This window comes from Salvelinus fontinalis, unplaced genomic scaffold, assembly GCF_029448725.1.
Source record: "Salvelinus fontinalis isolate EN_2023a unplaced genomic scaffold, ASM2944872v1 scaffold_0979, whole genome shotgun sequence".
In the NCBI taxonomy this organism is placed as follows: Eukaryota; Metazoa; Chordata; class Actinopteri; order Salmoniformes; family Salmonidae; genus Salvelinus; species Salvelinus fontinalis.
Window position 1 is genome coordinate 1 of NW_026601188.1, and position 17,273 is coordinate 17,273.

General features: G+C 41.4%; 1 protein-coding gene across 1 annotated transcript; it reads right to left on the minus strand.

Annotated features, from left to right (window-relative positions):
* Positions 1-196: 196 nt before the first annotated feature.
* Positions 197-14,828, minus strand: LOC129847962 (zinc finger protein OZF-like). Its single transcript, XM_055915540.1, has 2 exons — positions 14,114-14,828; positions 197-3,036 (listed from the first exon to the last, which is right to left on the minus strand). The coding sequence occupies exons 1-2, from the start codon at positions 14,490-14,492 to the stop codon at positions 1,826-1,828; spliced, it is 1,590 nt and encodes a 529-aa protein (XP_055771515.1). The 5' UTR covers positions 14,493-14,828; the 3' UTR covers positions 197-1,825.
* Between the last annotated feature and the right edge of the window lie 2,445 nt (positions 14,829-17,273).

Consider the following 17,273-nt stretch of genomic DNA (forward strand, 5'->3'; position numbering starts at 1 on the left):
TAGTCTATGCATTACTCATCTCATATGTATATACTGTATTCTATCCTATTCTACTGTATCTGTCTATGTATTACTCATCTCATATGTATATACTGTATTCTATCCTATTCTACTGTATCTGTCTATGTATTACTCATCTCATATGTATATACTGTATTCTATTCATTAACAAATACTAAGAGGGACCAAGAGTCTGTTGATTGGTCAGTCATTGGGTTCATTTGTTGAAGTCAAATCAAGCTTTATTTATGCAGCACATTTCAGACATGGATGCAACACAATGGCTTCACAGGAAAAAACAATGAAAATAAACAGAAATATTGAGGATAAAAAAACAAACAACTGAAAGACTAATGAGCATTGCAAAGGAAATGCCATTGATTCAAATATTAACAATATGATGCTACATCCAACCCAAAACATAACTTGTTTTTTAGGAGGGGTTCTGAAAGACACTACGGGGGCATCGATTGAAAATTGACTGGTAACAACTGGGACCTAAAAGACACCCACTATGACACCCACTAAATCTGCCCAAGAAGAGGCAAACAAAAGAAAAACCCACAACAAACTTTAAGACAGGAAGCAAACCAAAAAGGTGGAGCAACTAAAGGTGTTGACTCTCCACATCTATCAAGACAACTGGCGCACTGGGCCAGACACTCTTAAATAGAACCTGGACCAGCTCAGGTGAAACACCTTCCCACAAACGAGATGGACAAGCCAGCACAGGTGTAAAACATACTGACTAACGAGGTGACACCAATCAGTGCGTCCTACGTGCTAACGAGCTATACGCGCTAAAGTCCAACCTCAAAACATAAATGGAAAAACCAAATACTGTAACACCTTAAGAGAATGCTCACCACCAACAGAAAACAACTTCCATTTCACAATATAATCAACTACAATTCTTCACCAATATAAACATGGTGTCTACTGGCTATCAACAATTAAAAACAAGAAAAAGTGTATTTTTCCCCCACTAGCTTCTAGGACTCTCCTCCCCTTGGAACGAGCCCAAACATAACTCATCTCTAATACGGAAATTCAAAATAATTTGTGATCCATGGAACGCACTGGCTAAACACAAAACACAAATCTTTTTGACTGCCCAACCTTGAGACAATCAGAAACCAAGTTGTCGTCACCATGGACACAAGCACCAAAAACCCTGTTGTTTTGACAAGTAGCAATAAATCACTGATATCGATTAGGGGGGAGATCAGGTTGTTCGTGCTGTTGAAACTAACATCTAAAAAACACATGGAAATGGGAGATATCTTTTACCTCACTGGTTAGAGGACAACCTGCAGAAGACAGTCAGCTACATTTTGGAGTGATGCATTTAAATTTAGGGGTCACTAAACAAAGGAACGCAACACTTATTTGTCATCACTCATCGATATGTTGAAATCAATTGTGCGAGAGGAGGGAGATGAGGTTGCACGTCCTGTTAAAACTAACAGCTCAAAAAACACAAGGAATCTGGGAATAATGTGTACATCACTGGTGAGAGGACAATTTGTAGAAAACAGATCGCTACATTCTGAAGTGCTGCATTTTGATTCAAGTGGGTCACCAATGTGGTAAGTGTAACACAACTCTTTTGTGTTAGTCACTTTTTGTTAAATCACATAAATAGTACTCTTTCAATTCAGAGCCTGTATTTTTCCCAAGTATAATATCCATATCACGCTGAAATCAATTGAATGGGGCAAAGGTTTAGGGTTCAACATTGTGAAATTCCTTAAAATACTCCTACTACAATGTTAAAACATTCTACATTGTGACATTAATTCATTGATATCACGAAATAACTCCTTCATGTATGTATTGTCTGATGTTTGATCAGAGATCTTTTATCAGAGTATCTCTTGTCACACTGATCACAGCTATAAGGTTTCTCTCCTGTGTGCGTTCTCTTATGTAGAGACAGAGAACCAGATGTAGTAAAACTCATCCCACATTGATCACAGCTATAAGGTTTCTCTCCTGTATGTATTCTCTGGTGTTGAGTCAGCTGTCCAGATTGACTAAAACTCTTCCCACATTGAACACAGCTATAAGGTTTCTCTCCTGTGTGTGTTCTCTGGTGTAAAGACAGATGGCCAGATGTAGTAAAACTCTTCCCACATTGACCACAGATATAAGGTTTCTCTCCTGTGTGTGTTCTCTGGTGCACTGTTAGTTCTCCAGATCGACCAAAACCCTTGCCACATTGATCACAGCTATAAGATTTCTCTCCTGAGTGTATTCTCTGGTGTAGAGTCAGATGGCCAGATCGACCAAAACTCTTCCCACATTGACCACAGCTATAAGGTTTCTCTCCTGTGTGTATTCTCTGGTGTAGAGTCAGATGGCCAGATGTAGTAAAACTCTTCCCACATTGACCACAGCTATAAGGTTTCTCTCCTGTGTGTATTCTCTGGTGTTTTGTCAGATGGCCAGATGTAGTAAAACTCTTCCCACATCGACCACAGCTGTAAGGTTTCTCTCCTGTGTGTGTTCTCTGGTGCACTGTCAGCGCTCCAGATTGACCAAAACTCTTCCCACATTGATCACAGCTATAAGGTTTCTCTCCTGTGTGTATTCTCTGGTGTAGAGTCAGATGGCCAGACTTAGTAAAACTCTTCCCACATTGACCACAGCTAAAAGGTTTCTCTCCTGTGTGTCTTCTCTGGTGCACTGTCAGCTCTCCAGATTGACCAAAACTCTTCCCACATTGATCACAGCTATAAGGTTTCTCTCCTGTGTGTGTTCTCTGGTGTTTAGTCAGATTGCTAGATGCAGTAAAACTCTTCCCACATTGATCACAGCTAAAAGGTTTCTCTCCTGTGTGTGTTCTCTGATGAATTTTAATGTCTGATGAGGTGAATCTCTTCCCACAGTCAGAGCAGCAGTGAGTTCTCTTCCCTGTGGATCTCTGCAGGTGTTTATTGATGTGTTCTGATCTGGAGAGACTCTTCTCTGCCTCGTCAGCATCATGAGGTTGTTGAGGCTCCCCAGAGGACCCACGGTAGTCCCGTCTCTCTCCTGTGTGAACAACAAAGTCAGATGATTAAAGGCCAACAACAGTGGAAATCCACTGTAAAAGGTGATGCCAACAGTGTAGCCATGATGTTGTACAACAATTGACATCTGTAATGAATGTTAAAATTATTTGACAATTGTCTTAAATTGAGCAAGAATAGTCATATAATGTCTTGTTTTCACATTAGTAGTAACATCGATGATTGTAGGCTAGAAATAAGTTATTCATGTTGTTGAAACTCTAAGCAGTGTGCCTGACAACTTTTGGTCTCCAATATAGGGCCCTTTCTGTGTTTCCTAAAACTGAGGAACGAGGGCGATGAACATACAATTTGATTGTAGAAACTCCTCCCCGCTAATGAGGAAACCGATAGTTATGGATGTAGTATATCTGGTATATCTGGTAATGAGGAAACCACTAGTTATGGATGTAGTATATCTGGTAATGAGGAAACCACTAGTTATGGATGTAGTATATCTGGTAATGAGGAAACCGATAGTTATGGATGTACTATATCTGATTAGAGCAAAAATGTTGAGCAAAGATTTTAGTTTTTCAGTTTTTTCTGAATGTGAATGGGGGAAAACTCAGGGGAGTAACCTCCATTTACAGGTTGCTTATGAGTGCATTTCACACTACTTTGGATTATAATTGTAAGGCTCGTTTGAATGTCCTGTGTAATATAATGTTTGCTACAGTATTAAGAAATATGTTTAATTATTGAAGAATCGCATTAATGACAGTATCTATTTGGGTGTTGTCAATAAAGTTATGATTTTTTAAATGTATTTTTAATTACATTTTTCCCCCACCTTTATTTAACCAGGTGTCCAGATGAGAACAAGTTCTCATTCACAACTGCCACCTGACCAAGATAAAGCAAAGCAGTGCGACAAAAAAACAAGCACAGAGTTACACATGGGATAAACAAAAGTACAGTCAATAACACAATATAAAAATCTATATACAGTGTGATGGAGTAAGGAGGTAAGGCAATAAACAGGCCATGCTATGGGTGGGTGTTGCTATGGTGACCAGTGAGCTGAGTTAAGGCGGAGCGTTACCTAGCAAAGACTTATAGATGACCTGGAGCCAGTGGGTTTAGCGATGAATATGTAGCGAGGACCAGCCAACGAGAGCATACAGGTCACAGTGGTGGGTGGTATATGGGGCTTTGGTGACAAAATGGATGACACTGTGATGGACTGCATCCAGTTCGCTGAGTAGAGTGTTGGAGGCTATTTTGTAAATGACATCACCGAAGTCAAGGATCGGTAGGATAGTCAGTTTTACAAGGGTATGTTTGGCAGCGTGAGTGTAGGAGGTTTTGTTGTGAAATAGGAAGCATATTCTAGATTTAATTTGGGATTGGAGATGTTTAATGTGAGTCTGGAAGGAGAGTTTACAGTCTAACCAGACACCTAGGTATTTGTAGTTGTCCACATATTCTAAGTCAGAACCGTCCAGAGTAGTGATGCTAGTCGGGCGGATGAGGGCAGCGATAGGTTGAAGAGCATTTAGTTTTACTAGCATATAAGAGCAGTTGGAGGCCACGGAAGGAGAGTTGTATGACATTGAAGCTCATTTGGAGGTTTGTTAACACAGTGTCCAAAGAAGGGCCAGGTGTATACAGAATGGTGTCGTCTGCGTAGAGGTGGATCAGAGAATCACCCGCAGCAAGAGCGACATCATTGATATATACAGAGAAAAGAGTCGGCCAGAGAATTGAACCCTGCGGTACCCCATAGAGACTGCCAGAGGTCTGGACAACAGGCCCTCCGATTTGACACACTGAACTCTGTCTGCAAAGTAGTTGGTGAAGCTGGGGAGGCAGTCATTTGAGAAACAAAGGTTGTTGAGTCTGCCGATAAGAATGTGGTGATTGACAGAGTCGAAAGCCTTGCCTTAACCTTTATCACTAGACACCTCATAGTGAGTTACAGGTAGGAATCAGCAATGAATCCCAATAATGAGACACCTCTGGGGAGGGGTGTCAACAACATTTAAAAAAAAATATATATACAGTGGGGAGAACAAGTATTTGATACACTGCCGATATTGCAGGTTTTCCTACTTATAAAGCATGTAGAGGTCTGTAATTTTTTATCATAGGTACACTTCAACTGTGAGTGAAGGAATCTGAAACAAAAATCCAGAAAATCACGTTGTATGATTTTTAAGTAATTAATTTGCATTTTATTGCATGACATAAGTATTCGATCACCTACCAACCAGTAAGAATTCTGGCTCTCACAGACCTGTTAGTTTTTCTTTAAGAAGCACTCCTGTTCTCCACTCATTACCTGTATTAACTGCACCTGTTTGAACTCGTTACCTGTACAAAAAGACACCTGTCCACACACACAATCAAACAGACTCCAACCTCTCCACAATGGCCAGGACCAGAGAGCTGTGTAAGGACATCAGTGATAAAATTGTAGACCTGCACAAGGCTGGGATGGGCTACAGGACAATAGGCAAGCAGCTTGGTGAGAAGGCAACAACTGTTGACGCAGAAGTTCAAGATGATGGTCAATCACCCTCTGTCTGGGGCTCCATGCAAGATCTCACCTCGTGGGGCATCAATGATCATGAGGAAGGTGAGGGATCAGCCCAGAACTACAAGGCAGGACCTGGTCAATGACCTGAAGAGAGCTGGGACCACAGTCTCAATGAAAACCATTAGTAACACACTATGCAGTCATGGATTAAAATCCTGCAGCGCACGCAAGGTCCCCCTGCTCAAGCCAGCGCATGTCCAGGCCCGTCTGAAGTTTGCCAATGACCATCTGGATGATCCAGAGGAGGAATGGGAGAAGGTCATGTGGTCTGATGAGACAAAAATAAAGCTTTTTGGTCTAAACTCCACTCGCCGTGTTTGGAGGAAGAAGAAGGATGAGTACAACCCCAAGAACACCATCCCAACCGTGAAGCACGGAGGTGGAAACATCATTTTTGGGGATGCTTTTCTGCAAAGGGGACATGACGACTGCACCGTATTGACGGGAGGATGGATGAGCCCATGTATTGCGAGATCTTGGCCGACAACCTCCTTCCCTCAGTAAGAGCATTGAAGATGGGTCATGGCTGGGTCTTCCAGCATGACAACGTCCCGAAACACACAGCCAGGGCAACTAAGGAGTGGCTCCGTAAGAAGCATCTCAAGGTCCTGGAGTGGCCTAGCCAGTCTCCTAGACCTGAACCCAATAGAAAATCTTTGGATGGAGCGGAAAGTCCGTATTGCCCAGCGACAGCCCCAAAACCTGACAGATCTGGAGAAGGTCTATATGGGCCAAAATCCCTGCTGCAGTGTGTGCAAACCTGGTCAAGAACTACAGGAAACGTATCTCTGTAATTGCAAACAAAGGTTTCTGTACCAAATATTAAGTTCTGCTTTTCTGATGTTTCAAATACTTATGTCATGCAATAAAATGCAAATTAATTACTTAAAAATCATACAATGTGATTTTCTGGATTTTTGTTTTAGATTCCGTCTCTCACAGTTGAAGTGTACCTATGATACAAATTACAGACCTCTACATGCTTTATAAGTAGGAAAACCTGCAAAATCGTCAGTGTATCAAATACTTCTTCTCCCCACTGTATAGTGTTTTATGATAAACCGTTTTTTTACAAATCCGTCAAGACACCAACTTAGACTTTACAGTGAAATGCTTTACTTACAAGCCCTTAACCAACAGTGCAGTTCAAGAAGAAGAAAACGTTTACCAAGTAGACTAAAATAAAAAGTAATAATAAAAAGTAACACAATGAGAATAACGAGGCTATATACAGGGGGCACTGGTACCGAGTCAGTGTGGAGGCTATATACAGGGGGCACCGGTACTGAGTCAGTGTGCGGGGGTACAGGCTAGTTGAGGTAATCTGTACATGGTGGGGGCGTAGTGACTATGCATAGGTAACAAACAACCAGCGAGTAGCAGCAGTGCACAAAATGGAGGGGGGTGGGGGGGGGGGGGGTCAATGTAAATTGTCTGGTGGCGATTTCATGAATTGTTCAGCAGTCTTATGTCTTGGGGGAAGAAGCTGTTGAGGAGGCTTTTGGTCCTAGACTTGGTGCTCCGGTACCACTTGCCGTGCAGTAGCAGAGAAAACAGTTTATAACTTGAGTGACTGGAGTCTCTGACAATGTTGTGGGCTTTCCTCTGACACCGCCTATTATATAGGTCCTGGATGGCAGGAAGCTTGGCCACAGTGATGTACTGGGCCGTTCGCACTACCCTCTGTAGCGCCGAGCAGTTGCCATACCAGGTGGTGATGCAACCGGTCAGGATGCTCTCGATGGTGCAGCTGTATTACCTTTTGAGGATCTGGGGACCCATGCCAAATCTTTTCAGTCTCCTGAGGGGGAAAAGGTTTTGTTGTGCTCTCTTCATGACTGTCTTGGTATATTCCCACCTGGGTGATTGAAAGATGAACTGAGGTCCACACTCCAGTCCAGATGATGGTGGTAATGCACCTTAAAGTTGGTTTCCAACCGCCATATTTAGTCCAAAGAAAAAGAAGCCGAAAGGAAGGTGAAATTACGAGAAACGAATTTGGTTTACCGTTTGGGGTATTGCAACTGGTTACTTATTTTGATGTGATATGAAAGTATTGTGTGAAATTATTCTCAATTGATATGAAAGTGCAGCGATTTATGTTTCTAGAAATGTATCGCAATTGAGAATGGATTCACATTTAGATGGAATATGTGACTATTTTAGCTGCAGAGCCAGTCTACCTCTGAAAATAACATACAGTCCTTGGACCTTGAGGAGTAACGGGGGCAGCAATCAGCAGTAGAAACAATAACAAAGCGTACTCCCTGCCTGTTTCGGTAAAAAGCATATTGGGCTAAGCTAATAGGAGATATTGAGGACTACAGTATTTCAGGCATTGTCATTGGATGCATTTGATCAATTGTTAACGTTTTGTTGATGGTCCACTCTTGATGTTCTACACGTTACAGTGTAGCTTCAGCCATTCCTACAGAACAACATTAAAGTGTAGAACCCCTTTACTGCATATTGGTTCAACGACTGCAGAGACGGTACTTACTGGTGTTAAACAGATCTCCAACCTCCTCTTCTTTCACACCAAAAACTGCATCCTCCTCTTTCTCATCCTCCTCTTCTTTCACTGTAACATCCTCCTCCTCTTTCACTCTGAACGCATCTTCCTCTTCTTTCACTGAAACGTCTTTCTCTTCTTCTTTCACTGTAACAGCCTCACCCTCTACTTCTTGTTTTACTGTGACCTCCTCCTCTTTCACAAGAGCTTCTTTCTCCGTCCAGCAGACCGCCTCTTCTTTAACAGGAGGTGGGATGTTTAGGGAGCTCATGGTCGGGGATGTTAGCTAGCTAGCTATCTAGCTATCATTAGCGACTAGGCTAGTGCTAACTAAACCAGCCAGCTACTATAGCTGACTAATACAAAATAACGTAATATTAAATTAAATAGGTTAACAAGTTGATACGACAGAAGTGTGTCGAAAACACAGTAGCTAATATACACCGAAAGCGTATAAATAGCTTGAATCTTTCGGCTGTGTTGGCTAGCAAGCTACCGAGGTGGTTGACGAGCTGTTTATGAAGAACCGTCCACTAGGTTATACGTCACGCTGGCAGCATCGCCTGAAAGACGCACATCGCCGTCTGCTGACTGGAGGGGAAATGCAGTTGAGGATCATATTTTATTTTTCGACAAAAGATTATTTTAAATGGATTTAATTAAATAATACTATTATATTGAGACATACAAAGACAGGAATGTGTTGATTGATTAGTGAGAATAAAAAATGTTTACCACAGCATATTTAAGGCAGTTTCATTAAGTTATACTACATCTAAATAAGTAGCTAGCTACTGTAGGTCTATACTGCTCCTACACGGTGTAACAATACATCATGTAGATGTATATAATGAACAGACTAGGTCTATACTGCTCCTACATGGTGTAACAATACATCATGTAGATGTATATAATGAACAGACTAGGTCTATACTGCTCCTACATGGTGTAACAATACATCATGTAGATGTATATAATGAACAGACTAGGTCTATACTGCTCCTACATGGTGTAACAATACATCATGTAGATGTATATAATGAACAGACTAGGTCTATACTAGTCTGGTCTAGGTCTATACTGCTCCTACATGGTGTAACAATACATCATGTATATAATGAACAGACTAGGTCTATACTAGTCTGGTCTAGGTCTATACTGCTCCTACATGGTGTAACAATACATCATGTATATAATGAACAGACTAGGTCTATACTAGTCTGGTCTAGGTCTATACTGCTCCTACATGGTGTAACAATACATCATGTATGTAATGAACAGACTAGGTCTATACTGCTGCTACATTTTTAGTATTATAATTTTATATTTACTTAACCTTTATTTAACCAGGTCGGCCAGTTGAGAACAAGTTCTCATTTACAACTTAATTTGGGAACGAAAGTTTTACAAAGTGAAAACAGCACCCCCTATTGAGAAAAGGTTAATGAACAGTCCAGCAGGCATCAGCTATGTAGCCCAGTGATCATAGGGTCCAGTGAACAGCAATATATGAACCAGGGAAGCCGTTAGGTAGTCGTTACTATGCTAGCCGGGAGCCGCGCCTGGGTCGAGGCTAACTAGTGCTAGCTTCGGGACAAGGGTGTCACCGACGTCTGGCAAAGGCCGGTTGAGGGCACATCTGACGGAATTGCGTTGGCAGACCAGTCGTGATGGATCGGCGGTGCTCCGTGTCGACAAAGGGTCCAGGCCAACTGGCAAAAGAGGTATTGTAGCTGGAGTAATTTTGTTTGCTAGCCGGGAGATGCACCTGGCTCGAGGCTAACTGGTGCTAGCTTCGGGACAAGGGTGTTAGCCACTGTAGCCAATCCGGTGCAAAGGTCCAGAACTTACGGCAGGAATCCGGTGATGTAGAGGCTTCTAGTCGTCTTAGTGAAGAGTCTGGGAGGCATCAGCTGTGTAGCCGAGTGATCATAGGGTCCACTAAGCAGGCCGGGAGATGGGCCTGGCTCAAGGCTAGCTTCGGGGCTGGGCCATTCGGTAGCAGCTAGCCAGCTGCGATTATCCGGTGTAATGGTCCAGAGCTTACGGCAGGAATACGGTGATGTAGTGGAGAAAAACAGTCCGATATGCTCAGGGTTGATATCGCGCTGTGCAGACTGGCAGGTGTTATCCAGGCTAAAAGCGGCTGGTGTCTGAGCTAAAAAGGTAAAGGCCGCTAGCAGTGGCTAACAATGACTAAATAGCTAGTAGCTAATTAGCTGGTTAGCTTCTGATGGCTAGCTGCTGATGGAGGTTCTAGCTATAAGGTCTAAAAAAAAAAAAAATGCTGATCCGTATCATAATGGGTGAGGCGGGTTGCCGGAAGGTATATTTAATTTAAAAATGGAAAAAGATTTAAATATATTGCAATATATACAAAAAAAGACGAAAAATACATACCATTTACAACAAACAGGTCTTAATGCTACACCACCTTGGATTACAAGATGACTCAGTTAAAAACCATTGGATTTAGCAAACTCTGAAATGATTTAGTATTTCTGTGCCCATGAAAACTGTTGCATTTCAGAATACAAAAAAACTGTCCCACAGCAAGATCCAGTATTTAAGTTGAAGTTCATCATATGACAAGTGTAACGTTATGACTATAACTACTGTTCCCTGAAGGAGGGAAACTAGGTACAACATACTATTAAATCCACGCCTCGCTGGAAGCACCACCGTCCACAGGTGATGAGAGTGAGGCTTGGATTTATTCCTTAAAATGTAATGCCGCTCTTCACCAGCCCAGGAAAGGGCAGGGCCAAACAGGTGTTGAACCTCGATTCCCTCCTTAAGGGAAGAGTAATTATAATCAAAGTTACACTCCCTTTCAGTTGGTCAACTTCGGAACAACATACTATGGGGAAATACAATCATTCCCCAGCCGACCCAAACGGATACTAAATGAAACGTCCCCTGGCAGACCACCCAGACCTGACCCCGCAAGATGCGTCAGTTGTCAATTTATTCATTGTCTTTTGTTTGAAACACTCCTGTCAATGTTGAGTAAGGACGCACACCTGATTACCCATATAGTAGTAGGACTAGTCTACCTGGTTACACATATAGGAAGTAGGACTAGTCTACCTGGTTACACATATAGGAAGTAGGACTAGTCTACCTGGTTACACATATAGGAAGTAGGACTAGTCTACCTGGTTACACATATAGAAGTAGGACTAGTCTACCTGGTTACACATATAGGAAGTAGGACTAGTCTACCTGGTGACACATATAGAAGTAGGACTAGTCTACCTGGTTACCCATATAGTAGTAGGACTAGTCTACCTGGTTACACATATAGAAGTAGGACTAGTCTACCTGGCCGGCACACAAATGTAGGCCTATAAATGTGCCCATTTGGGGATGTCTGATAGTATTTCTGATTGTCTTAACGCTGAACCACTAATGAGTTGTGGAGCTTCTCAAAGGAATTTCTTCTTCACATCCAAACAGCAAGTAAACAAAGTCTAATCACAATCAATTGCGAATGACAATAGTTCCTTAAAGTATTTTTGTAAAATATTTCCAGCTCTCACCATTTCGATAAACACACGGCATAAAAGGGAAAATGTAATGCTCTGATCCAGTGGAAATGTCATAAAATACCTGATTACTGTCAAGAACTGTCAAGAACTCACTGGAGCATGAACCTGAGGGCCTAGAATATTTTATACAATGTTGCAAGCTTGCTATCCGAGTTTCCTGACCCAGTTGATAGTTGATACAATGTTTCAAGTTTGTAGTAGACAGGCCATTTGCAGCCAATGTGATTTCTAGGATATTTATTTTTATCAGGATATTTTCTACCTGCAGAATGCAATGTTTTCATTTGTTGGCTTTATGTAGGCTATTTTTTTACATAGTTGGCAATGGCAATAAAAGTTATTTAGATTTGTATAATTTTCATTTAGATAGATTGTAGATTAATCACAGACAATAATTTTGAGATACTATTATAAATTAAATGAAACTGTTCCAGTAAAATGTGCATATGAAAATCATAACTGGCACGCAGATTGGTAGAAATGGTCAGATAAATTGGCACTCCAACTGGAAAAGGTTGCAGACTGATGGTGTAGTCAATTACTAGTCTATTAGTCTATCTATCTGTAGTCTATTAGTCTATTACTGAAAACTTCAGGAGCAAAACGGCAGAATTTACGAAGTCCAGCAACGGAGGGGGGACTCCCTCTGGTCGGGTTGTGTTGACGACCGGCTCCCTCTGGTCGGGTTGTGTTGACGACCGGCTCCCTCTGGTCGGGTTGTGTTGACGACCGGCTCCCTCTGGTCGGGTTGTGTTGACGACCGGCTCCCTCTGGTCGGGTTGTGTTGACGACCGGCTCCCTCTGGTCGGGTTGTGTTGACGACCGGCTCCCTCTGGTCGGGTTGTGTTGACGACCGGCTCCCTCTGGTCGGGTTGTGTTGACGACCGGCTCCCTCTGGTCGGGTTGTGTTGACGAGCGGCTCCCTCTGGTTATGACTTCGAGTCATTTGTGTGTCTTAATTATTTGATCCAACAGAATGCTTAAAGCATCAGACAAGTTCAGTACGTATATTTGATTTTATAAAAACACATGGGGCGATTGGTAGAAAGAACAGATGACTCTTGGTTGACCAAGATGTATTTTAGTTGGGGACAGCACTAGAACATGATTTTGGGGCTCCCGAGTGGCGCAGCGGACACTGCATCTCAGTGCTTGAGGCGCCACTACAGACACCCTGGATCAAATCCAGGCTGTATCACAACCGGCCGTGATTGGGAGTCCCATAGGGCGGCGCACAATTGGCCCAGCATCGTCCGGTGTAGGCAGTCATTGTAAATAAGAATTTGTTCTTAACTGACTTAACTGACTTAACTGAAATAAGGGTTACATTTAAATAAATTTAAAAAACAGTGTTTCATGATAAACCATTTTTTACAAATCCGTCAAGGCACCAACTTTGAGAAGGATTTAAAACAAAGGTTTCAAACCAATTCATGAAGGTAATTGCTTCTAGGTATGTCTTGCCTTTAATGTAAAGGCATGACAAAAAATTGGCTGAATATTATACAATGACTTATCAACAGCTCTAATAATTTGCCTTCACAGGAATTCTTCACTGGCAATTCTAGAATATACTATATAGCCTAGAAACCTGGTTAAACTATCACTATGACATAATGGATGAATTCTAGAATATACTATATATCCTAGAAACCTGGTTAAACTATCACTATGACATCATGGATGAATTCTAGAATATACTATATATCCTAGAAATCTGGTTAAACTATCATTATGACATCATGGATGGCCAGTCCTTGTATTCATAGTGTAGTGAATTCAGGGGGTTGCCCTGAGCTGGACTCAAACCTGGGTCCAGCGACTGTCAAGCCAACACCTTATAACTGTTACACCAAGATGTCTGAACTTCTTGACGTGTTCGCTAGGTGTTGAGTTAGGGTTGCTACAATAGCTTTCTCTATGAATTTGAGAGTGGTTACATTTCTCCAGCCCCATCCCTCAGCTGTTTACCAAACCAAGACTCTTGGCAGCCATTTTGTTGCTGTTTAAATACTAGGTTGTCCCTTTAAAAAAGCCACACATCAATCAACCAATCTGAAGTTGAAACAATAACAAAGCAGTCATTCCACAACTGTTTTGGTAATAAGATGATGATGGGCCTGGAGACATTTAACTACTCTCAAATTCATAGACAGACCTATGGATGAAAGGACTGACCATCCATGATATCAACATTATAGTTAACCATGTTGAGGCTGTTGATTTACATTGTTTCTAAACATTGGAGTAAAAAAAGCTTATTTGGGGTTCTGATGGGGTACAACAGTTTAACTAAGCTCATGAGGCATGTGTTATATTCATCAAAAATCAATGGCTATAAATAATCATTTAAAAGTCAAAATATGGATGTAGCAATTGCCGATTTCCCCTTTAACACCAAAAATCAGTTCAACAACTGCAGAGTTTGTACCTCTGTTTTTAAGACAGTACTTACCAGTGGTAATCACGGCCCGGTTTCTCAAAACCATCTTATGGCTAAGTTCATCTTTAGAACCACTGGATGCCTTAAATTGCGTTTGGGAAATCGGGCCCAGATATCCAGTTTCCTCCTCCTCTTCTTCCGATGAGACCGTAATCTCCCCATCCTCCGCTTTCACTTCAAAAACTGAATCCTCCTCATCTTTTACTGTCACACCCTCCTCCTCTTTCACTGTAACGTCTTCCTCTTCTTCTTTCCCTGTAACAGCCTCACCCTCTACTTGTTTTTGTATTGTAACATCCTTCTCTTCCTCCTCCTCTTTGATGAGAGCTTCTTTCTCCGTCCAACAGACCGTCTCTTCTTCAGCAGGAAGAGAGTCATTTAGTGAACTCATGGTCGGAGATGTTAGCTAGCTAGGCTAATGCTAACTTAACCAGTCCGCTAGCTGAATAATAACAACAGCACCGTAAATATGAAATTAAATAGGATAACTAACTAACTAGACGACAGACAAGGGTTTAAAATACAGTGGCTAATATACACTAAAGCGTCTAAAGAGCTTTATGGGTTCGGCTATTTTGGCTAGCAAGCTACCGAGGTGGCGGACTAACTGTTGCTGCTGCTGAAAGAAGCGTTCCGTCCACTAGATTATACGTCACACTAACAGCATTGCGTTCCGTCCACTAGATTATACGTCACACTAACAGCATTGCCTTAAAATCGCCCACCGCCATCAGCTGACTGCAGTGGGTAACGCTCAGTCTGAACCTCTGACTGCGATGGAGATGTGCGACTTTAAGACAATGACGCTAGTGTGACGTAAAATATATATTATAATGTTCAGACAAAAAGTTAGTGTAGGAAGCATGAGTTTTTACTCACCAGTGTAACAATACAGTGTGGTTAAAGACTTAGTAACTTAGTTATGTTCACGATCTGGTTCCCTATAAGCACAACCAGTTGTGTTTTTGAATGATCACATATGTATTAATTTATTTCGGGAATCTGGGTAATCCTCAGCAGATTTATGGAGAATTGCTGTGGGTGAGTTCAAAATGGAATAGTCCCGGGATAGAAATATAAAAAGTTGACATTACATCATAAAATCCACGTTTTAAATCATACATTAGCAATTTATGTTTTAGTAACTACTGTTGTTGGTTTGGTGTCAAGTAAGCCTCTCTTTATATGTTATTTGCCAAATCTCAGTTTTCCATGTGGGTTTTATGCTAAAGTTCCCTCTTTCAAATTGGTATCTAACTGGAAAATGCATCTTCTTTAGGAGTGCTATTTATATCCTGTCGACTACTGATCATTCATCCACACTGTGTGTCTCATCAATGCAGGTCATTTATGACAAATGTATAGAGTATATGTTTTATAAATTCATGAACACCAGCCAGTTCATCAGCCCGGTTTTGTTAGTTTAGGTGTGTTATACTTCTTAACCACCAGAGGGGGACATTTAGTCATTTTCCAGGTTAATTTGATATATTTTGATACTAAAATGGATGACAGTTTATTCTGATGTAGTGAATATGAGACACATGGAAACAATTGATTCATTTATAATAGTAAATTATGAATTAGTTGGAATTGTTAAATCCACTATACGATCACAATGACTTTGATAGACATTTCAATTGTTTTTTTGTTAGTATATTATAGGGCAGATTAATGGAGAATTGCTGTGGGAGTGCTATTTATATCCCGTCACTACTGATCATTCATCCATACTGTGTGTGTCCCATCATTGCAGCTTTGGAAATAAATGAACTATCCATCCATTGCTCCTTCCTGTGTTGACTCACTGACTTGAGAGACCAGGAAGGTCACACTAGCTCGATAGGTTGATATCTAGCTCAAGCGTCACCTCATGCTTTTCATTAACTGTGTGGTTGTGTTATCTAGTGGGAACCTGTTAGCACGGTGGGCTCTGGTGCATTCTTGCCGTGGGCTCAAGACGACAGAGGAAATCAACCTGCTTGCTCCTTTTTGTTTTGTCAACTTTTCGATATGGATGTTAATCAGCTCACTGGTCAAGATAACAACACAACAACGGTAGCACGCGCTGTAACGTGTTACATTTGATACCGGAGCTACGAGGCATGCGCTGAAATCGCTTAGCAGTAAACTTCAAAGCAGTGTGTCACTTTATCAGCAGTGATCAATGAAGTTTGAAGCTTCATTTCGTCCCTAATCTTTTGATATGCAAACACGTTCAACACACATCATGTTTTAGTTGGGTTCTAACTGGTCTCCGGTAGTTGGGCTCCAGCTCACTGACCATAGTCACTACTTTTCAGCATGTTTTCTGTGAATTAGACTACGGGAGTTTTGTAACATTTTCCACCTTGGCTTATTGCTAGCACGCTGACTGACTTCTGGAATCTATCTATTTTGGATGTGGGGGATTTTCCCTCATTCTGTATGTTGCTGCTCTTTTGACCTGCAGTTAATGTTAGCTGGCTGGCTAAGATAACTGCATATAGCTAATGTTAGCTGGCTAAGATAACTGCATATAGCTAATGTTAGCTGGCTGGCTAAGATAACTGCATATAGCTAACGTTAGCTGGCTGGCTAAGATAACTGCATATAGCTAATGTTAGCTGGCTGGCTAAGATAACTGCATATAGCTAATGTTAGCTGGCTAAGATAACTGCATATAGCTAATGTTAGCTGGCTGGCTAAGATAACTGCATATAGCTAACGTTAGCTGGTTGGCGTGCATATAGCTAATGTTAGCTGGCTGGCTAAGATAACTGCATATAGTTAACATTCTTTGATTGGTTAGATGGCGTTATGTATTTCCAAAACTGTGGTTTACTTTAATCACTCAAATCATGAGTTCAAATTATTGGTTTAATTTAAAGTTATACATTTTAAGTTATTTCTGTTGTAGTTTACATCATAGGGAATAGGCTGGTCCTCCATATTACATCACACCTTACTTTGGCATTCTTCTGATTTCTGATTGGTTTAAGACAGACAGACAGACAGACAGACAGACAGACAGTGTGTTATAACAGAGTGATCTCACTAGGTGACAAGGTGAGTCTCTTCTCCCTGACCTGGTGGTTATAATGACCTGGTGGTAATAATGACCTGGTGGTAATAATGACCTGGTGGTTATAATGACCTGGTGGTTATAATGACCTGGTGGTAATAATGACCT

What these genes read in the sequence shown, in the direction of transcription:
- LOC129847962 (XM_055915540.1), bottom strand. Translation starts at nt 14,492, where the DNA reads ATGAGTTCACTAAATGACTCTCTTCCTGCTGAAGAAGAGACGGTCTGT. An exon ending in CCGGGCCGTGATTACCACTG is followed by an intron (nt 3,037 to 14,113) that starts GTAAGTACTGTC and finishes TTGTTCACACAG; the next exon opens with GAGAGAGACGGGACTACCGT.